Source organism: Strix aluco, chromosome 3 (genome assembly GCF_031877795.1).
Source record: "Strix aluco isolate bStrAlu1 chromosome 3, bStrAlu1.hap1, whole genome shotgun sequence".
Lineage (NCBI taxonomy): Eukaryota > Metazoa > Chordata > Aves > Strigiformes > Strigidae > Strix > Strix aluco.
The window spans coordinates 67,806,039-67,830,033 of NC_133933.1; the positions used below are offsets into that span (position 1 = coordinate 67,806,039).

General features: G+C 39.9%; 1 protein-coding gene across 3 annotated transcripts in view; it reads right to left on the reverse strand.

Moving 5' to 3' along the window:
• Positions 1-1,288: 1,288 nt before the first annotated feature.
• PDE7B (phosphodiesterase 7B) overlaps positions 1,289-23,995 on the reverse strand; it is a 181,704-nt gene continuing 158,997 nt past the window's right edge. For all 3 annotated transcript variants that reach the window (XM_074819018.1, XM_074819017.1, XM_074819016.1), the window contains 8 exons: positions 23,693-23,788; positions 21,930-22,030; positions 20,340-20,471; positions 14,078-14,169; positions 12,876-13,020; positions 10,785-10,881; positions 6,709-6,789; positions 1,289-6,195 (listed from right to left, as the gene is read on the reverse strand). In XM_074819018.1, coding sequence (XP_074675119.1) covers positions 5,978-6,195; positions 6,709-6,789; positions 10,785-10,881; positions 12,876-13,020; positions 14,078-14,169; positions 20,340-20,471; positions 21,930-22,030; positions 23,693-23,788 — 962 coding nt within the window. In that variant the 3' untranslated portion in view covers positions 1,289-5,977. The remainder of the gene's footprint in view (positions 6,196-6,708; positions 6,790-10,784; positions 10,882-12,875; positions 13,021-14,077; positions 14,170-20,339; positions 20,472-21,929; positions 22,031-23,692; positions 23,789-23,995) is intronic.

Here is a 23,995-nt window from a genome sequence, read left to right on the forward strand (position 1 = left end):
GCATATTTTGTAACTACACCCATGTTAGCTCGGAGAGGATTGGACTGTGTTGGACATTGGAGAGACCCTGCCTTCCTCGCTTTAGGGAAAAGCAGTGTCTGTCACCTAAATAATTGTCACATGCATATTGTATTGCTTCTTAATGAATAGTTATATTTCAAAGATTCTCCATCTGAGCTTTAAACCACAGTTAAGTCTCTGGCCAGGACAAAAAAATTGCCGTATTATTATTTTTTCTTTTGCTGTTAAGTTCGATGATTAATTTCAGCTTGCTCTTTGAACCATGAAACATCAGCATCCATACAGACAATGCCTGTGTAGAGTAGGAAGATGTATTGACTTAGCTGTACTTGAAAAGAACACTGCTAAATCTGTTGTGGAAAATTGTGAGTGGTTTTCCAATGCTGTGTAAAACTTCTGGAGAAACCATCACAACTCCATCCATATATAGGACAAGATCTCTAAGGGGCTTCATTCTAGAATTCATTCTGCAATTCAGGTTGCATACAGGGAACACATGAAAACACTTCTTTTATGATTCTGAAGGGTGGTTTTTAAGAAAGTAAATTTAAAATGTTGGCTAAATAACACTGAACCCAAATATATTTCCAGCTCCTCTATTCAGTTCAGTTGTAGCATTTGCACTGCACAGACTGCGTAAGTGTTTTACTGAAAACTTTGTGGTACAAATGAATTCTGGCTTTAGAAATGTATCGAAGTCAAGAAGAGTCCCTGCAGTGACAAACGTTCATCAGCTATGACAAGTATTTCTCACTTAGCAATACTTACCAGTGTAGAATTCAGTACTTCTCATATTTTCAGTTAAACTTCACAGGCCTCTGTCATGTTGCACATATATACAACATGGTCTGCAACTGGGAAATGAGAAAAAGAAGGCTAAAACTGACCCGTGATACTGGAGAACTAGTTACTGGAACTGAAACAATAGTAAAAGACAACTCCGTCTTCTTTAAAAACTTAAACAGGTAAACATCTTTTCTGGGGTTTGAAAATCTTTCTGGTATATGCTTAGGAGAAATATATGGAAATAGTTTACTTGCTGATAGCTCCATTGAAATTCCTACAGCAAGGCTAAGGGTAAACTTAGAGAAAAGCTCTTCTTAGAAACAGTGCACTAGGAAAGTGATTATCCTGCTGGTAGGAAGGAGAGGCAGTGGGAAGATGGAAGCAGCAGGGCTTTTGTTACCTTGTCAAACCAGAATGTCTTCTGCAAACTAAGGAGATGCTTTCAATCAACTACCTCTACCAATGAACTTCGGACACTTCATTCTTTTTCTTTTTTATTAGTTGTCATTCTTTGACATGATGAATACTTACAGCAGTATGTTAAAAAAGATACAGTTAAGTCTCTTGGCATCACTGCATAGCAGTCACAGCATTTTCACACAATCTAGTGCTTCCTTTCAGAATGATGCATATGGCATATATACGCACATATGGGGGCTGATTCTTGGTCCCAGTGAAGCTGGTGGGACCAGTGTTTGGCCCATAGAGTTGTATAAGATATGTGAATATGTATATATAAAATGCTTTACAATAAACATGACATATACAATCTTGAATTCAAAGATAAGCAGAATATATTTTACATCCAAGTTAAACTTATGCTCTGCACTTAAAGTTTATGTACCTAAAATATTGGATGGATTATAGAAACAAATAATAAAATAATAATTTGCACCAATCAGTAATTTTGATACATATTCATAGCATGAAGCTTGCCTTGGGGTTTTATTTGTGTTTTGGGGTGGTTTTGGATTTGCAGGATCTTAATTCAAATTTAAGTATTGATTTTTGTGGGCCATGAGTTGGGGGTGGTGGTGTCGGGAGGGGAATGGGAATACTTTATGGACAACTTGGATGAGTGACTTAAAATATAAGGCTATAAATTATGGCTGGTACCCTGACTGGTGCCTGAAAATAAAATTTTAACTACTTGAGTGTTTCTCCTTTCTGAGGAGAGTCCATTTGGAAGGACTAGTATGCATTCTGTCTCTGTTTTGTTGGAAACTTTTAATAGAAATTTCAACCACAGCTTGGAAAAGCTGGTGAGATAGCTATGCAGTGTGAAAATGGGCTTATCTCATCTACTGTGGTAGCAGCCTTCTCACTGATCATTCAGGGAGACTTGTGATTTTTGTCATGAAAAAAAGTAGTTTATAGAAAAATAATTGACCCACGTTGTAATTAGTTAGATACAACTGCAGATAATGTGTTGGTTTTTTTTTTCTCCATAAACTCAGCTACTCCTCTCCATTTCTGTATTTTGAAGGTACACATTTTCAATAGTCCTTTTTCACCCTTTTGGCTGGTGACTGGAACGTTGAGCCTTAAAAACCTAGGTTAAATCTTTACTTACCAAAATGCATACATAGACGTCATTTTAACAAGCCTAAAAGTTTCACTTATTGCCACTTTCTTTTATTATTGTTGTTATTTATACAGAATTTCCCTCTTTGATGGTATAAAATCTGCATTTAAAGAAATTGTATTTTAATCGAATTGTATTTGTGGGGCATAAAAGCATTTTAAGCTCCTGCTTTTAGTAGTTTTCTGCTTCTTTCCTTATATGAAAAACCTAACTCAGTTTTAAAATTTCAGAATCTTTCAGCAGCACTGGCTCAATAAGAAAGAAAAATCATTTATAAGGGCTTTCTGTAAAGTGGCTAATAGGGCTGACAAGACAGAAATTTATGTTATCTGCATAGATGTTTTTCTATTCTGTGCATCTAGCATTCTGTTGGCATCCTGAGGAGAAACCCCAGGACAGAAATGTCCTCTGAACTAGAGAATACCAAATATGTATCACAACTGCTTATACTGAGCACTGGTGCTGTTGGATTGGCTGTATCAGGTATGATTTGGCTTCTTCCATGGGAAATCAAATGGTAGCATTTTGTGTTACAGACCCCAGTGAATCTGGCTAGCAGGCATCTGCTGCTAGAGCCCAACTCTTCAGCATGCTTTTGTCTAGAGCACCTGAGGCAAACTGGCCCAGACCCAAACTTGTGTAATGAGTGGTTTACAAGTACAGAAGCATTTCTGGAGCCACCCTGAACCTATTTCAAGAATTGTTTCATTAGACAAGGTGACTGAAATCTAGCAAGTATGTTCAGTGCACCAAAAAACTGCACAACCTGTTCATTTTAAGAGCAGCTTTTCAAAGTTGGGAAGTTTTAACTTGGTAAGAGCAGACTTGTCATAGACCCTGTAGGCTCCAATTACAGAAAAGGTCTTGGTTTTATTGTAGCTGTAACAGAACTTGATTTGTACCTAAGCTTTCCTGTTGGACCTATTTTCTGGAAGCTCCTCAGAAACAGCTCAACAATGTATCTGTCAAGAGCTTTTTATGCTGCTAGACACCGGGTTTGTTTAACTAAACTTCAGAACATCTTAAAAAAATTCTTTGAACTAGATGGAAAATGGCTTCCATTTCTTAGTAAAAAGACAAAACGAGGGAAATTATATCCTTTTGTATGTACTTAAGTGCTTCTAAGGAGCACATTATACTGCTCCCGCAATGTCCTAATAATTGTCCTAAATCTGTCAGGAGAAGGAAAGACACACCTAAAAAGCTGCAAAATGGTGATGCTCCCCATCCCCACCATCAGGTGGTTAAAAAGACATTTATGTCCTGTGGTTAGAAATAATTTTGTTCTTCAACAACTCTTTCTCTTTGCTCGTTATAGTACTCCTATTATACGAGTCCCATTTAGAAGAGTGAGGAAGAAGAATGTTTTCTACTTCTTACAGTTTACAAAACAGTAGAGAAGAAAAACATCATTCTCAGGATGCTTTGTTCTCACAGTGATTTCCACCTTCCTACTTCAGTGGGTTTCAGTCTCTTTCTCTGAAGCTACATGTCCAATGAATTAGTAGAGTAAAACATCCTTTACTAAAACTTATGCTTTTTATTTTCCTTTAAACGTTATTAGTCACCTTATGAGCATGAACACTTTGTCTAATCAAGTCAATATTCTCTAATTGAGAAAAAGTCTATTATATCTCCCCTTGCACTGCTATGAGTAAATATTATCTTTCTTAAACACCAACTTAAATAGCTCTTTCTTTGTTGGCCTCTCTGAGGTATTCACATCCAAACATTATATGGCCATATCTGCTAGTTCTTTTGGAAAACAGCTATACAGATTTGATGTACCGGGGGTTTACAACAACACTATATTTTACCTGAATGCAATTAATTTTTCTGGGGGCATAGGAGAAGGGGACAATCACTTTGGTGCAATGCAGTAGTGTCTGAGAATACAATCTCATTGAAATGATGGAAGCTTAAGTAAAGTTTTATAAAGACTATCTGAACTGAGGTTGTTTATGGCACAGATAAGGCCATGTATCTTTCACAAACACATAGAAAATTCCTCAGCTACTATGATAGTTATGACGATTTTCCTTAATAGTCTGACTACACCATGTTTTTCCTTCATTGAGTAAGACTGATCTAAAAGTCAGTTGAAGTATTTTTTTAATTAAAAGAAAAATACAAATGCATTTTGATGCTGGATATCTAAGGAGGGAATGTGGGGAAAAAATCAGCTACACTGCAACATCACTCAAGAAAACAACTGGACTCCAGAACTATTACAATGTCGTGCTTTGCAGATCACTAAGCTATTTAATAAAAATTCACACTCTTAAATAAATGGTAATCAGATTGAACTGTCAAATTATGTGGTGTTGCTGTGGGTTCTGGTTTTTTTTTTGAACCAAAAACTTCAGGCTCTGTGAAGCATTTGTCTAGACCAATGTGCAAGGTGCCATGGATTAACAACACCGACCCATATGGAATGTGTTTGAAGTTTTCAAGAAGTTATCCTGCCAGGTCCTTAATGACCTTTGATACACCTTGGATAGTGGAAAGGCAGTTCAGAATCGTATCTTGTGATCGTATGATTTTGGCAGCTATCAGAAGATGAAGGATGCTAAAAGTTAAGGCTTTCATCCACAAACAATGGTGTATATTAATAAACTCTATACCATATTTACAAATGCTTTCTCTTGTATTAAAACTAACAGTATTCTGTTCACAGTGCCAATGTTTTTACAGGTAGCAATCCCACAGTACTCCAGTATTTTGGCATGGGAATCAGTAGCGCTTTGTATTTACAGAAAATGTACATATATGAATATAAACATGTTACTTGAAACAGTACTCAAAAGATAGATCTGCTCGTGTTTCAAAGGCTTAGACTGTATGGCACCTTCCCGTCCGCTTGCGAGGGAATACCGTTCCTTGCAATGAGAAGATGCCTGTATTTTATCCAAAGTGGCATAAAAATGATTACCAAAATGAGCCTTGTTACACTGGAGTTGTGTAGATGGAGAGTAACTTCAGTCCAAGGTTTATAGATCTGTTGTTTAGTGCACAGAATACAAAAGTTAAAAAGGTTTTTGTTTTAATTACTAAAATAACCAGATTCTCTCTGCCCTCTGTGAGCGCTGTCTCACTCAGCTAGTGTCCTCTGGATGCTGAAGATGCTGGTGGTTTAATGTGCAGCCCAGCTGCCAGCCTGGAAAGCATATGGCGCTCTGGGCCTATATACATATGTCACAGTATGACTTGTGGTAAATGAATATATAACCAAAAGTGACTTTATCTCCTCTGTTCTCTCAGTATCCTCCCTGCTTCATGGCAGCCGTAACCGGCCCAGCTTCAGTACTGCTGACTGGGACTCCGCATTCAGGCAGTTCATGATCAGGAGTGATGAATGGCATCAGGCATATGCAGGATGAAGAGAGGGGAAAGGAACGTGAAGGAGATCCAGAAAGGAACCCAGCAGAACTGTGGGCTTGTTCATGAGGACACTTACAGCTTCTGCTTTGCCACTTCTTCCCCTTCCACAGTCTTGACAACAGGCTCCTGGCTCCCCAGAATTTTGTTTGCTGCTGTGATCAAGATGGAGATAGCAGTGCTATAAGGAAAAGTGCAAAGCTGCCACTAAGGAGTCTCTTCCTTCTTTAAAGTCTGTTCTTGGATGCCAGTCACTTGACCTGAGTGGTCATTGCTCCTACTACTGCTGTGTTGCTTGTGGAGCAAACTCCTCCACTTGGCCTTGTTCCTCCTGAGATGGTTTAGCATATTTCCAGATAGGGGGGTATCGCCTGTAAACTGGGCCCACCTCTCAAAGAGTGGCTCTACGATGTATGTCATGAACCCTGGAGAAACACACAAAGGACAGCAGGTGAGGAACAACTTCATTCGTTGAGTGCATCCTCTGTGCCTTGAGAGGATACAGTAATGTAAGTGGCAAAAACCTTGACGAGAAATAACAATAAACACTCAAGCAACCATCAATTCCTTTTGAAATGCACAGCTTTTGACCAGCACACATGAGAGGATGTGGCTCTATCTGTATGTCTAACAGTAAAACCTGTGAGAGACAGCATCCTTCTCTGAGGAGATTTCAGACCAATATTTAATCACATGGCTGCAGTTGTTCTCCACAGATATTAAAATGGCCCCTTTTCTCCCTATCCAATGTCTCCTTTGTCTTTCCGCTGAATATTTGGCTTGAATAGGTTTCTTTTTGAACATTGTTTAGAATGTGAATTGTGACTCTTACAGTACCTGCGGTTATTATTGTTAGAACAACTAGGGGGGGAGGAAAGTTTCTCTTTGAGCTTGTGCATACTGAGATAAACATGGAGAGAGGAGAATGAAACTAATACCGATCTGTATGCTTGGTATTGTATCCTTCTGCTGATTACAAAGGGGGCTTATCTCCAGTTCAAATTTTTGTTCCAGGTCACCTGCAAAAAAAAAAGAAAGGAGAGAAAATAACAGACTCTCACAGTGACTGCAACTGTGTGGATCTGAGCAGTTAGAATCTTCCACCAATGATGACCATGTCAAATGTCTATAAATACCATTGTTGTTTGGACTTTTTCTTTTTAGGTATTGGAGAAACTGAGTATCCATACAAAGAAAAATCTCTCTCAGGAAAGGTGACTTTTGAATGAACATTAAATCTGAGCACTTAAATGTGAGTACCTTAATTTTTAAAATAAGATTCTCTCACATGACTTATTTTTAAGACATTCTAATTCATATACTCACTGTTGAAATATCTTCCTACTAGAAAACTGCAGAATATAAATTTTAGAAGAAATGCTGCTCTTTTAGTACTGTGAGTTGCTACTGTGTGCTTGTGGAAATGGCTGTTAAAGGGCAGTGTGATGGAGTCTGGCTGTCTGCAGATGTGTCTGCACTAACAAACCAATAAGGGCCAGAGCATGGGCTTGGGCAACATGTGTTCTTGTATCAAGAGCTATGGAGTTCAAGTTATAAATGTGGAAAAAGGATGGAATTAAAAGTTTGTCCTATTACTGTGGTGTAGCTGGGTATGAGGGCTATACCTCTGCTGCTACACTGAACTTGTATCACTAATTCCCTGGGTGGTCCAGGAAGTCCCCAGAGAGTCATCTGCACAGGACTGACTCGAGACAGCAGACAGACTTGAAGTGCTTGAATGAACTCCTAGCCACCCACCTTCACAGCAGAGTATTTGATTAACTGGAGCAGGAGGCCTCTAGGTGCAAATCTGGGACAGCCAGATTCCTGCAGGCAGCTCCTGCCCTGGGGTCTGTTTCAAATTGTTGAAGAACAGCCTGGCTGGGGGATCTGCTTACTCCAAATGCCACCTCAGACTGCTCCTGCTGCAGAATTGACCAAATCTGGCATTGAGAAGATGCTTATAACCAGTCAGTAGGAAATATTCCTGCAGATGCAGAAATTGTCATGCATAACAGTATTCTGTACGTAGCTAAATCAGGAGATGTTTTTTATAAAGTTGAAGGTAATCAACAGCAATAATCATGCATATGCTGGAGTGGTCTCAGAGGACCACAGGCCAGCTGGATTTAAGAATTCAACAGAAAAATGGCTCAGGAAGTCTCATTCGCCTGTTGTCATCCAAACAACAATCACTCGACTTGTCCTGCTGGAGAGATTGCATTTCCCCATGCAAGCAATTACTCCATGCAAAGACTGCTGTAAACGAGTTAGGTTTTGGGTGGTTCTTTTTTTTTTTTTAAACAAACAGTCTCTCTGTGAGTGCAACACATTCATCCTTTGTGATTGTTAGGCTTCTCTGAGGCACTGCCACAGTACAGTCTTGGTTCCTGCATGAGGTACAGGACCTTTCCTGTCCACAGCAGGCGAGGGAAGGGAGACTAACTGTGATGCCATTTGCCCTCAGACAGTAATATTTCATCCATTTGTTTTACTAATAAGGATGTAGCAAGGACTAGTTATGCAAAACCTTCCTATAAGACGGGCCTGCTAAATCAGACAAAATATTGTATTCAATCCATAAAGAAACATTTTGCTTTAAATTCACTGTTTTTAAAAGCTCTTTTCTCTCTAGTAACAGTTTTGATTTAAATGCCACTGTGCTACTCAGGTTCTACAGCCCCATATAAAATACCATGTGAGCTTTTAAGTCTTGCCTTTCTTCTCTCTGCAGCATGCAATTTCTTCTTAAATGTGAGGGGATTTTCAGTTTTAATTAGATATTCAGAAAATATCAGGGAAACATTTTTAGCTTCGCAAACAATCAAAAGGAACAGTTCAGCAACACTGAGACAAAATAACAGTTTGTCATGTTTCCAAATGTGCAGTTTGACTGTCCTCTTCTCCTCCTTTACCCCCTCCAAAAATTTTTGACCGTCTAACTCCTGTGACATCCCCTCTATAGGTATTCTAGGTTTAAAATGGTTGACCTGTCTTGCTCAAAGTGTATCAACATCTTGTTGTCTTTGACAAGTCATTTAATTGACAAAAATAAGATTTTCCTTTGCATGGTAAGAACTTAAATGATGGTCAGTATTTTTATGTTTCAAGTTGCTATAAAAGTAACTGCATGAATTAGTTGCTGAGAACTTTCATGCTGGGGAAAACCTTCCAAGCAATTTTAAAACCTCACCAGAGAAACTGATCATTAATGTTGCTTAAACATTAGCCATTTTCTCAAAACCTTGTGTCTTCCCAGTTCCAGTTTTATATAAACAAATCAAGTTGCATTACTTGCCCTGTGTTCCTAATTGACTTTTAAAACATTTGAGAATGAATTATTTTTCTAGGAAAGGTTTGTGTTAGGAGCTGCTGTAGGCATCAGGTGCTCCTACCTGAGTTGTATATTTTATTTGGTAACAGATGTAGTGTAGATGCACCAGATGACTGGAAGATCAGGATCTGAGTCTCTATTGAAATGGCATTAGAAATGTTTAATACAAAAAAACATTGAAACTTTGTATGCATTCCAGAAGGAAGACTAAAAAAGGCACTAATTGTAGTATTATCTACCTCATTTATAGTTAAAAATCAAAACATGAGAGCTGTGGTTTTCAAATGTTAAAATACCTTCAAGCCCCAGCATTGTGTGTAAGGTCTACAAGAGAGGTCTACAATAGCATTTTAAAGTGATAATAGTATCTAAATACATGCTATTTGATACTGTTTTCTGTTTCACTTACCAGGATTATACAGTCACCAGTGATAGCCAGACCACAGTTTCTGTATATTCTCCCACATGAAATGCTCTTTTTCTCCCTGTTACACTTCTAACTGGTCTCGTATGCTCCAGTGTCCTCTTTTGGAGGTGTATTTTAGATGTTATACTAACAAATTTTGAGTCTTGGGGAAAAAGCTTACTTTTATAAGAGTTGAGAGTGCTGTCTTTCTCAGCATTGTCCCTCAATACACTAAAGGTGAGGTATCGCACAACTGGGGCCCCATCTCATGAGCTGGATATTGATTATGCTTTGACTATACATATGACTAAAAAACCTGCATCTGATAAGTTGCTTATGTTGCTTCAAAAACATGAAAGACATTTCACCAGCTTAAACTGACATTGGCTGAAAATTAACTTGCTGATCTACTTGTCCTTGTTATGGAAGAACTCTACCAGGTACCAGCTCGGATGTGGCTTAAATTTGTAGTGCAGAATTTTAAATGAACTGTGAACTTCACTGTGTGCTCTTCCAGTGTTTGTGCCACTTGCCTTTGGCTCTCAGGATGCTCCAAACAAAGAATTTAGCAGTGATTAAACCCTGCTGCACCCTGTGTTGTAGCACAGCGTGACCTTGCCTATGCAGATAGAGCCAAATGGTGTAATTACCGCGCTTCAAAAAAGCCCCTGCCTGCCTGCGCTCTCTGCAGGGGTTTGAAAACATTTGCAATAGGTCCTAGCTGAGCTTTGGCTTGCCTACTTTGGCCCTTTCAACAGTGTTAGAAGAGCTCAGTGTGCTGGGAACTGCGTTTGAACCCTTTCTCTGCGTTTCTGCACAGAAGAATGTCACATATTTGGGAAACAGCGAGGGTAAGGCTCCCATCGGAGCTGTAGTTGGAGAGAGTGTGAAAAGTGAAATAAAACACTGTGGACAGCAGTAGGATTTTGGTGCCGTGTAGGCCTGGCACCATTCCAGTTCAGAAATGCTAACAGTGACTGGAGGGTCCTCGGAGAAGAACCCAGCCGGGGCTCTCCAGCCAAATGCAAGCGCTGAGGCACAGCAGAGCTCTCCATCCTGCCTGATGCTGCTACAGGAGCAGCAAGGGCAGAGAAATACTTGCTGCTCTTCTACGCCTTCCTACTTTTCAAATGAGGCATAGCATCTCTTCAACAGCTCCTTCTTGAGGGACATTTCAAGGCAAACTGGGTAGGCTGAATGCTACCTCTGTCTTGACATACAAAACGCCTGGAAAGCTGAGGTGAAAGAGGACTGCCACACATGAAGGGACTGACCTTGACGGTAAAACTCTTCGCAGACCCTTTCACTCCACTGTTTGCTCAAATCCCAGAGCCGGCAAGGGTTGCAAATGTCAGCACACTTGAGTGCAATCTGAAAGCAAGGAAGAAAAGTAGCGGTGAAAAAAGAATTTGATGTCCAGCAGTGCTTCAGCAGTATATCTGCAGTCATGAAACTCCCAGGCCTCACCAGCAACGTTGGGAAGGGTTAAGATCACCTTTTAGAGATTCAGCCTCACCCAAATATGCCTTTTGAGGAAAGAGCAATTTAAGCCGCAAACAAAACTTTCATTCAGCCCTCTGCTTTACCATAGTGAGAACAAGAGGAGGGCCAAATTCCAAGGCTGCAAAGTGTTTTGGATATTCCTTGCAAGGAATAAGCCAACAAAAGCCTCAGGCTGGCTCCTGCTGACTGCCTGGCTCAGCATCCATGGCTGATGACAAGGAAGGGAAGAGCCAAGCTGGTGTATTTGGGCATCATTTCTCTGCGGTCTCAGTGAGTGACCTTGCATCTCACTTCAGTTACACTTCATCTTAATGTCTGCATATTTTTGTTTACAAACCTAAGCACAGGGCTTTCCACACTACCCCTGGCTTGGTTTCACTTAGCTAACTAGTACTTATAAGTGCTTTGCAGGGGAATGAGTACAGGAGGGCAAGAGGTTTTTAAAATCAAGTAACAACTGCTTCAGAAAAGTAAACCATGTAATTGTCTGTCTTACTGCCTTGGAACAAGATGTCATGTGCCTTGTTCCTTCACAGATTGAATGCAGTCAGTTAGCCTGACAGAGGTCAGAAGTCGTTCTGGCACCCGGGAGGAAAACATAAGAAATATTTCCTGTATAAATTCAGACCTGTGAACTGGAGGAGGGAAGTCTCCAAGTCTCTTTTCTCTCTGTATTAAATTGATTAGCCTTAATGTGACTATTACAAGGGCCTGTGAAACATTCTTTAACTTAACCTGATCAATCAAGATTTCTTGATCTTTTTTCTTCTTCCACAACTAATCCACCATATAAGTAAATCTCACCATGTCTGTGCCCTAGTTCCTGTCTTCAAGAAAGTGCATAAGAAACTTTTTGCCACAGTTGAGATCTGTAATCCCTCTGCCTTTGGCATTTGCACAACTTTCTTGCCTAATCTGTCCAGAAATATGATACGCCCACCATCCTGGCCTGCATGGTCCATGCAGGAATCTGATAGAAGGATTGTGCTTGATGGAGGACAGGCAAGCAGATCGCTACATGTCCCACACTGCTGGAGAGGGAAGAATGAACAGATCAGCACTTCCTTCCTTGCAACTGTCAGCTTTCCTGTAACCTCGACAAAATGATAATGTGTAGATGTTTGTTTTATAAATGATAATAATTATTTAAACTCCTTTATGTATTTAAGAGTGAAATTCACATCACTTCTCCAGAAAAACATGTATATGCAGCTACTTTAATCACAATAATGCATTAATAGGTAGAGGTTTATTCTGAAGAGCCTGTTAATGACTGCAGCTTAGCTGGAAGAACCAGTCTCCATCTATTTGATTTTTAAAAAAAGCATGGTTTCTTCATTAGCTGGGCAGCTCCACTACAGAAGCACCTGCTGCCATGGCAACAGCTGTCTCTGCAGAGGCAGTTTCTGAACATCCATCCCAAGAACGCGACTTGGGCACCTGATGTCAGGCTGTCTTGGAAAGAATAACAAGGGGGCTCTCCTGCACGGTGCCAGAAAATAACACCGGTGAAGTGATGTTTGCCAGAAGAGAGACTATAACCGAAGCATTACCTGGCAAGAGCAGCAGTGGTCTGGAAATAAAATAATTAATAGCTTATCTTCACCTCTTACCATCTGACACTCTCCTGTACCTGTTGCATTCACAGCTTTTTAACTCAAGGAAATTACATAAGGAAATACTGGAGGCACATTATGCTTGCATGACATACCAGGTGGCAGAAGGAAAGTGTTTATGGTGATAGGTAAGGAGATGCTGATGTCCAGACACACTAGTGTATGCTATTCTAACATATACTAGGAAATACTGTGACTTGAAAAATGAATAAAAAACAATAGTAGAAAAATATTTTTTAAAGTTACCTGAAGCATAAAATGTCTGTCTTGTGCATCCTCCAGCCTCAAATCCTGATTGTCAAGGTGAGATTTCAGACGGATCAAAAACTCATTCTGCCTGTTGATGTCTGTTGCCAAGATCAGGGAGCCCAACTGCTGCTCAATGTCCTGTCTGCAATTGAGGAAAGTAAGACCCTTCAATCATGGAACCATTGAACATTAATAGCTCAAAACAACGTGCTATGGATCATAGCTAGCATAAAGCTTCCTCTTTCTTTATGGATCCAGTCTGATCTGTTTGGTCTCTGCTGGGGTTTGCAGGGTACAACTGTTCTAGCTACCTAAATGGGTTCAGGAGGAATAGATAATGTAGAAGAAAAACACTTGTTGGCATAGGTGGTTCTGAAAGCTTCTGAAAAGTGCTAGGAAAGTAAAACCAAAACAAAACAACAGCACGATGCATCTAGAAAAATGCTCACATCTTACTTCAGTTGCTCAGAGCTGGGTGGTGAATACTGCAACTTTGAAGTTGCAGTTAAAGTTGTGAAGGACTTAACTGAAGTCCTTTAAAGTACAACTGAAGTTGTTGGTCTGATGCAAAGGATTTCTGGAGGGATATGGAGTTTACTGTTTCCAGGTAACTTGTTTATATTCTTGGTAAGGTCACCTGTGATTAATATTGTAGGCTCTTCAGTGTCTCAGTCTCCATTCCTTGATGGCAGTAACACTGCATAAAACCAGCAGGTAAAAAGTTAGCATCGACCTGGCCAAGGTACTCATGGGGCTTCTTTTTTTTGCTTCACCCAAGAAGATGGTGAAGGCTGAACCACACCTCCTGTCAGGGGTGGAAGTCCTGAGCTGTCTTGATGTTACTCAACCAACTCCTTCATTTTTCTATTTCATTCTTTTTAATCACTAAATCTTTCCATATTTGGTTGGTGCTATGTAGAACAAAAAATGCAAACAATGGATCTGAAAAGGTCCATTCCTGATGGGACTCCCAGTGTTTCTGGTGCTGACAGTGCCAATTCCTCTGCTGCTGAAGTGGCAAGGTCTTAGGAAATACTTCTGCTGTGTAACTTTGTTTCATGATTTCCTACTGCCACCAAGAGACGGCAGGAAGTTCAGCCTACTCTGAAGCCTGGGCCTCTTTCTCAGTGTTGTTTTAGGAACAATGAAGAAAGCCATGGGTTAGTTTCAGTGATGCATTTCCTCCAGCGGACACTTACGTCACCTCCTTGGGCAGATGGGCCAGGAGCCGTGATTCTCGAAGCATGCCTATCGTAGATCGCCAGTGATGATTTTCTAGCACTGAAACATTCTAGGAAGGAATAAAAGGAGTAAATTCAAGGATTAGGCAGGTATCTGCAGTACAGATACAGATTCACCATATCATATGATGCCTAGAGCTGGTTGGAAGTGCTGTAACATGAGCCTAAAACGTGTGCTTTTTAGCAACCTTCTGGATTTCAGGAAATGGTCTGGATTTCTACAGTTAAGGAACTTGTGCTTCTAGGTTTCCTAGCTAAGGTCAATCCTAGAGTCCTGTTGTTCTACAGTTTTTGAGTCCTGCTGTGAACAGAGGACCTAATCTCATCTGAGTGGGAGGTAGCTTGCATTCTAACAGATTTATTAACAAATGAATTAAAGCATGAGTGCAAAATCATATTTTTACCTCCTACTGATCCCAGGTTGTCTTGTTAGCTTCTACAGTTTGAATGCAGAGCAGGCAAGAAAAAGAAAACTAAACTGCCAAATTTCCCTTGGAGTCAGGGAACTGGAAGCTGCCTGCAGCTGCTCAGCGAAAGCAGGAGGAGTATCAGTATCACTGAGCATCTGCAGGCTTCAGCAACTTAGTCTGCAACAAATTTTGAGTCCTTTTTGTTTCTTTGCTTCCAACTAAGTGGAACCAAAGTTAGGCTGGAAAAAATTCCTAGGGAACAGAAACCCAGCTTTCTAGGTTGTCTGTAAATTACAACAAACTGGGTATCTTGTGTCTGATGACTTCATATTACTATCCTAACACACAATGCGTTTGTCAATCATCACTCGTTTAGTTCACAGAGTACTTTCTACCACTGAACACCTCAGAAATGTCACTTGTTCAGAAACCTCTAACACAATTCTAATTCACAAAAGCATCTGCTTGCTGCAGAGAAGCAGTCCAGCAAAGCACCCCTCCACTGAACGGCACAGTCCTGTTATCCACAACAATGTACAGTGTGAACAAGATGACTGTCACCTAGCAATAGGGACCCTCTCAGGGGACTTAATGATCCCTGTTTTGGGCAGTTTATGGCTTTTGCAGTAGACAATCACTGGACTAAGAAAAAACAAACACAACCAAACCTTTTGGGCAGGTAGCAGAGCAAGAACTCCACCCCATCACTGCCAACTGGGAAATGAGTCAGAATCCCTCTCTCCAGCCACTGTTAAGCTCTGCATCCCTTCTGCACAGTCCCACAGCTCTGAGGTGTAGTAGTGCTGCCTTTCCTGATGGATGTGATGCACAGCTTCCACTTCTCCAAGAGGGACTGAACAGTATTTTCTTCTTAAGGCTTCCCCATCCTCTTTTGTAATCCTGTCATACCTAATGACTGTTGCAACACTAGACATTGCCAGTAACCAAGATCCAATCTGCATTTTGATCATCCTGTCAGTGTTTTTCTTGAAATTTTGTGCTCAAAATTAGTGTAAAGGTGACAGTACAAATTTGATTGATTTCCTATTACAGTATTTTCTGCAGTATGATCTGTTGCTTTTGAATTCACACAATTGCTGATATGTTGCTTTGATATTTCTTTGTTTTGTTTTGTTTTTCCCCTAATAGAAATCACAGATACTGGGGAAAAAACAAATCACAACAAAACCAACCCCAAAACTTTCCAACCATGTAAAGACTAAGTCCTTTTCCTTAGAAGAGCTGACAGACTCAGAACTCACAATCAGCTTTGCAATATCCAAATTACTTTTGACAGCAATTCTGTTCATTAGCCAACTTAAATATCCCTCTTCTCCTTTTGTCCAAATACATCAGGATGGACTTTTGCAACCCAGCACTCTAACCAAGAAAAATAAGGGAATGTAACAGGACATAAAATTTTTTTTTCTTCTTTCACCTCCCTAATCTGAGCTGAATCCTGGTCACAGCACTCACCCCAAATTCATCTTCCTACCTTAAGGTAAATTAGACAAACCCTGCCTGACTGTCACTTTTGGCTTTTGGGAAGGCTTACCCTTGTTTAAGGCAGTGCTTGTGTGCATAGTTCCTGCACTCTGGTCTGACTGCACCCTTGAAACATCCCAACTGAGAAGATCCCCCATGGATCAACCACTCTGTGCCCCCTTTCCCTTCTAGCATGGTGGCATTACTTGCTGGAAGTTGCCTCTTCAACCAGGGAATTACACTCCATGGATGCAATGGCTCTACGGTCACACTGAAGGCCAACCAGAACAGGACTGAGCATGCAGGCATCAAAGAACTTTCTTGCATCCAACTAATAGTTACTCTAAGGAAAAAATCAAACTCATGTATCCATCCCAGAGTATTTCTACTTCTGTAAGTTTCTGCTCTTTGCCTGCAGCTATGAGGAGAACTTAAACCAAAGCTGCTGCACCATCTAGCTTCCCACACTTAAAGTACATGGAGGAAGGAAAAGGAAAGGTCAAGTTAACAAGCAACAACTGAGCATAAAGTCATATGACTCCCTTCTTAAATGCAAACAGCCAGAATCCCTGAAGCTGCTGCCAACAATTAGTAGAGTCAGCTATTCCACCTAAGAACACTCTACTGCCTTATTAAGACTAATTGCCATGAGCTATCTGATTGCCCAGGCTGGTGGGGAGGTAACCCATGCAGAGAAAAGTCTGTGTGCTGGTTTACGGACTGGTGTTCTCGGCTCTGCTTCCCATAACTTTTTATTTTTTTTAAAAACTGAGTAGCACAGGTTTGTTTTAAAGGCTGCATGATAGGAAGACTCTGTCATATCTACCACTTAATACTAGTGGATTGCTATAAGACAGACTTCAGAACTCTGAGGAAAAAGAATTTTTTTTACTTAGACTATCACAAAATCTCCAATCCGTGACCCTCCCTGAGCCATTCAAACCACCGCATTTGACATACGCATTTGGAAAAGAATAGTAACTTGAAGAGAGGAAGACTTGCTTAACTAGGTGCAGAGAAAAATTCAGTCTTAATTCGGAGTGGAATGGGATCTAAATTTCTTTCAATCTGGCCATCTATTCTTAGTCACTGAGCAGTTGGTTTAACTACACAATGTTAAATACCTGAAAATTATACTTTAATTAGAAATGGTGCTTTTAAGGAAGACTGCAAAGTAGAACTGTCATAACTGACGTCCAAAACATATTGTCCTGATTCTAGTTTATATACATCTATATTAAAGTTGCAAAGCATTCTTTCATAGATTTCTCAAACCTGTTTTGTACTACAGATATTGTATGTGATCATTCCAGACATCAAAACTACTACCCTTCATTTAAGAGCCAGAAAAAGATAGATCTCAACTCTCTTACTACTGAAGTAAAAAAATAACACTGTATTTATATCAATGCCATTTGTTTTCTCAGGAAATTCATACATAATGCTCAGTAAAATAGACCTTTTTTTTTAAAAAAAAAAAGTATTACTTTTTCTGGTATTAGGTTTCATGTGGAGTTTTGGATAAATACAAGGCAGGATTGTATCTGGCTGAGCAACCTTGAATTGTATGCTACTTCCAGTCAAAAGAAGCAGAAATAATGCTGGATAAGCCAAACGTATCAACCAGAATTTGAGTTATTTGTGACTTTTAAGACTACAGAGACCTAAAACAATGACTATCAAGCAAGAATAAAACTTCTATTTTTCATTTTAATGGCCAATGAAAGTTAGAGGCATCACATAACAAGGAATGCCGTTGTGCTCCTCACAGGAGAAGTAAGTGACCTCTGGATTCCTACGGTCACCTTCTACACTCTCAACTGTCTTTGTAATGCTGGAGACTTGAATGAGGCACTTATATTTTTGTGGAAAATTATGGTGCCTCACATGCAATAGTCTCTTGTGGAAATTACCCTATAGATTACAAAAAAAATGTCTTGCATCATAAAATATGGGTTTAGTTTGAAAATAAATATTGAAAGTTCTGAACTCCTTGGTGATGACACCTATCTTCCTGAGACATGATTCTCCTCATATATGCACTTCAGAAGCTGTCAAACACTCTGCATCTTTGCCAAATACTGACATTGTTTTGCATAACCTTTTTTTCCAAATGATTCAAATGTAAAGTTCTAATTTAAATGTGCAAACAATCAAGAATAAAGAGATGCCATAAACAGATAACCCTTAGTCTCAGTTACTACTGCCTCAGTGACAGGTGACTGCAGCTATGTTAAAACTTACTTACTTTCATTTGATCGTTTTTCTGATTAGTCCCAGCAGTTCTGTGGCTCTGCTACTTAAAAAGCAAAAACCCAAGTACTTTTTTGTTTCAGTTTCAAGCACTTGTTGAAGTACTAATCTTAAGAAGAATGTAATTGATTGTTTTAAAGACTATTCACTGAATCTAAACTTTGGATTAAAAATGTTTTCAGCAAAACTTTTTTTTTTTCCAGCATTGTTATTTTGATTGGCATCCATGTACTGTATAATACTAAAATCTTCGGAAACAATCTGGGTTCAATTTCAGATAAAATAATGTAAGTCGAACTTGCCAGTAAATGTCCCTAAACAGGATAGTTAAAAATCGTATTTGCTGCTGAAAGATTGCATTTTTCTGTATTGTCACTGCCTTTTCTAATCAACATTTGAAAGTATATTCAAGCCCAGTTAGCTGAGCAGAAGCCACCTCTCCAAGATACTAATAGTTTATTTTAGCTACACTTCTTTCAGATTAGCCTGAATTTTCAACCAAATTATATATCACTGTTTCCCACTATTAATTTGAGGACTTGTTGTTTATACCTTTTCATAGGACCAGGGTTTTTGTGGAATGGCTCTACCCACTCCTCTTCAAAGGATCCTTAACATGACCTTCCCAAAGTCCCCTGACTTAGTCCCCTGGCTCTTCTCCCTCCCCACTCAGCTGGCCTGACATTTCCACAAAATGCACCAGACACGTATGGGGATGACTTAAGAAGCTGCATCAGCTTGTGATGAGGACAGTCACAAAGTTTTAAGTGTCTGAGCATCACCATGCCCTGGCTGGGGCTCCCACGGTGCAGCCTGTTCCCGTATCTCAGGGCAGGACAGCTGCATTATTACAGAGTCCACTTCTATGGGAAAACCCAAATGCTGCTTGAGTAGGGCAGGACAAGAGAGAATCTCTTTTCAAGTAGTAAGCAGATCACAGCAAAATCTTGATTTGCTAAGTATGTGTAGAAAGGTACATAGCTATTAGCGAGTCTTCTTCAGTTAGATTAATTTTTTACTTGGGATACTCTGACACCTTATTACAAAGGCTGAAGCTGACTCTTCCAAAGGCTAGAAATCAATACCATCTCCATTTATTAGTTATGAATTATGGTTAGCGCAACCAAATGATTTACAGCATTGCTCTGGCACATATATTTAAGTATAACGTAAAGAATAGAGATGTACATATATAATAATGTATACATGCATGCAAAGATTATACACCTAGGACAGCTGTAGATAAAATTCAGAGTTACAGTGACTGCCATGGGCCAAAACTACAAATATATTCAAAAAGGACCACAAAAATCAGGGCAGGATGGGTTCATTGGTAGTTATTGAACAAGAGGGTCTGTGTTTTTGTTTCAGGGAAGTCTTCTACTGCTTGCCAGAGCTGGGAGGATGTATACCAGGTGAAGGACAGCTCTATACTTATCCCAGGCTTATGTTTCTCTCTGAGATCTTTTACTGGCTGCTCTTAGAAACAGGATACTGGTCTAGACAGCCTGTGGTGTGACCTACAGTGGCTGTTTTTAAGTCTTTATTTATATCTCTAGGCACGTTTGTGTAAATATCCACAACTTTTCCTTTGGTTTCCTTTATCTTTTTTTTTTTTTTTTTAAATTGCAGTATTCATTAAGTGTTTAATTTTACTAGAGCCACATGAAGCAAAAGTTTCTTTTAATGCAATGCCAATTTAGAACACGCCTGCTGCTTACTTGCTCACTGAAGGAAGATGAAGTACAAATTGTCTCACCATGATTTTTAATCTCCTATCCACAGTTCCTTACCCCAGATGATCTACAGCAGAAATAACCCAGGCAACTGATTTGGGTTAAATGTCCTCCACAAAATCTGACATTTCCACCTTCTTTCCCATTTATATCAGCTTTGCTGTAAGGAGAGACACCCAGTGAGGAGCTTAACTGAAATTGTCCAGACTCTAAAGTGCAGGTTGATTTGATCAACATCCCCCCGCTGCCAGATTTTGGCATTAAAGTTCACTGCAGATTGCTTAAGACTCTCCTTGACACCATTTTATGTATTATCAACTTCATGAGCAGTTTTACCTGGTAGAGGCTGGCAAGGTGGTGTTTAGTTTTGATCAGAAATGGTTGGTTGACCCCTGGATGATCCACATCATGAGCCGCAGCAGCCAGCAGTCCGAGCATGATGTCCGATGGGGTGAGGAAGTTGGCAAGCTGAATCACACATAATAATCACAACAAGAACATGAACAGTAACCACTTTTTTTTTTCTTTTGGTAAATAAACTAGCTGACAAGGCATTGCTCAGTTTTGTAGGCATTTGTGCACAAATGTCAAATATAAAATAGATTTTGTGAACGGTGTTTTTAAGGTGACTGTTGAACAAACATCTATAAAGATATCAGACTATATAGTTGTATTTTATTACAGTTTGTATTTCTTATCTCTCTATCATTCATGGCAATATAAAGATTGTTGTTATACAAGTACTTGAGCATAGTCTAAAAGATTCACTTTAAAAAATAAGTATACTAGCAGGTTGGCATATGTTAGCATACATGGTCAGAGCTCTGTCTCACACAGTGTTTAGTAATACCAACAATACATCAAGCTTCATTTTTCCAGCAGAGTTTATAAACTTTTGAAATTTCAAACTTGGCTGTTAGATACCTCAGTTCAAATACAGGTATTTTATTACAGAACATAATTTACCTTTTTACTTCAGACATCCAAGTTTGAAAACCTGCCCAGGCTTTTTTCTTCTACACAGCTTATCATTTAGAAGCAAATTTTGTTGTCATTGGAAAAACAAAATAGGAAGTCTATTTTTTTTTTTTTTCTATTTTTTTTTTTTTTTCTATTTTTTTTTTTTTCATTTTCTATTTCTGAGAGTGAGGTAGCAATTACCAGCCCAATGAGTCTGTACAGAGTACAGGTCTATGAGCTGAATGAAGCATCCTGAGATGAGAAATCAGGAGCAGTATGGTACAGATTCTGGATGTTGGCTGTCCTCCGTACTTCTTGACAGAAGGGACTTGCAGATCTCGCAGGAGATGGAAATGCAGGAAAGCTGGGGCCTGCTTCTGTCCTCGCTTACCATTACTATATTCTGGTCTAACAATTTGCTAATTCTAGCAGAACTTTCTTTCACTGAAGTCAAGCCAGGAAGGGATTAGTTATATTCTTATACTGTGGTTCAGCATTACAGTATTACAGCACCCTCCAGTAACACACCAAGAAATGTCACACCCTCACATTGTGAGGGCTTGCTGCAGCAGCCAGAAGCTGCTGTTTACTTGTGCAGACAATACTCTTGCAACAGACCCAGTCGAAGGGACCGTTTTCCCCTTTTCTGGTGTTGCACTGCCCAATTTAGTATTTTGAAATATTGATGTGAGGATTGCAGCCGCTGGTGGGCAGCTGGTACACACGGTCACGGTAGCTGGAGCTCATACGACAGCACTTTGGTACATCGCCTGCATGATGGGAAGTGACTCCAGTAGCTTGAAATGTCTGTCATCTGTTGCTGACTCTGCTACTGATTTGTTGCTGACTTCAAGCATGCAATCATCTTCCGCTATCTAAAAACAGCTTTTTGGGTTTTTTTTCAATCCTGGGAAAAAAATTTGAGAATTATCTGGAAGCAACATAAGCGTGAAAGGTTGTCATTACCTTGGGCTCCCTCAGATAGCAGTGCATAGCTTGTGTGACATCAGCAGCATGGACAGCATTGTGGTATGGGTTTTGGCTGTGGTAATCTTCTTGAACCATAACTGGGAACCAAAACAGAAAACAAAGATCCTTTTGTCTCTGAATGCCATGAGCACAAATGGGAACTGGATTTAAAATACAATTTGAGGTTTTACAGTCAGCTGCCTAAGGAGTTTCTTCAAATAGCTGTAGCTTACTTAGACTGGTGCTCTTACTGGGATACCTTTAGAGAAAAAATGCATGAAAGGATTTGTGAGGCCCAAGGGGATATACTGGGTCTAGTTCATAAATCAACTCTTTCTTGCCTTAGTGAAGGCTCTCATTCAGGAGTAAAATAAATAAGGAAGAGAGGCAAATTTATCCACAACGGAGTGTAATTATTTAGGCTGCTGTCATAGGGGAGTAATATGTCATTAAGGCAGTACCACCTATTTTACAGCAGCAGGGGGTGAGGCCCTGATATCCTGGCATCATTTGTTATTTGACTACAGTCAAAGGCATTCCTACATCTTCCAGGCAGAGAATCAAAAGATACAGCATTGGAGTATTCAGAGCAAAATCTTCTGTGATAATTTTAGTCACATGTACGTGTTCATTTTAAAACACCAGTCCCTCTTGTTTTAGTTTGCAGTGCTGGAATTGGTTCAGCTGGACCAGGAGCACCAACCTTTTAACTCTCAGCTTTCACTTGCACAGAAAACCATCGAGCTCTGTGCTTCTGTTCCTTGCAGCAGTGCCTGCACCATTAGGTGGTCTCAGAACAACACCACGTGAACACTGGAAGCCGCCTGTGAACTTGCCCAAAGCACTCTCCTAGGCACTATCAAATTAATCAAACAGGAAGGTAACAGGCATGTTTCCCATGGCACTCATCTCCAGCATGGGGAATGCCAAAGAAAGTCCTAACCTTCAGTTTGCTTCCAGCTCCATAAGCATATGAAGTTACAGTAGGTAATCCTTTAAACCCTGAGTACCACTAGCTCTAATTATCTGAGCATCGACTTCATGGCTGCCCACAGGAGTTAGAAATGGCAGGGAGATTTTGTCTGTCTCCACACTGGAGGAATGCTTTCCAGAAGCAACAGTTAGGCAGTTTTAAAGAAGACACCCTGCCTTGGAAACTCTGCCTGACAGCCTGACAAACCGGCATTCAGCTGCATTCAAAACATGATGCAAAAAGTAATTGATTTTGGCCAATTTCTTCTTTTGGTTCACTGACAGCATGGGGCTAATATTTCTGTTGGCAGTAACAGCAGCAGGGGCTTTCATCAACACTATTCAGTGCAGACAGCTTGATATAATTTGTTAAATTTTGTACATAAGCTTTTAACTGCCCTGGGTCTCAGTGGTCTATTAGTCACTAAAATAATTACACTGCACCACAATTGTACTGTGCACGAGTAGGGTCTGTAATGTCTGTCTGTCTGTGTGGGCCTGCTCGGCCGGCCACATCTCTGCACAGCATACTTTTTTTTAAACCACCAGTGCAATTATGGTACAGGGATGCTTCAGCCCAATGCAGAGCTTTTTGAAGTCCCTCTATTGACTTACTGAACCGAGCACCTGAGTGCCTGCAAATTATGTGTATCACAGAAATGTTTTACTGAAATATTTGCAACAACATCATGATTCTACATAGATATGCAGACCAAGGCAGTGCCTTCTTTGATGCCCTACTTAAGCTGTAAACTGCATTTAAAGATGGCTTTGAGGTGAGCACTTACCTAAAAACCTGTGTAATGTAACCATATCTAATTGGAAATGGTGAATAAGTCCATGCACATTGAAGAGATGACAAAGCAGTGTTACGAGACTGTTTCCTAAAAGTAGAAAGGAACAACTCTTAGATTAACAAACCTTAACAATCCAAGCAAGACTAAAATCTTGGTAATTTCCTAACTACTCATCAGCTCCTATCATCTTAGCTCCTATCATATGATCTTAGATGACACTCATATACTCAAAAGTAGCTTATATAAATTACTCCTATATATCTCTCTATCAAGATTTGATGGTATGGCTGTACC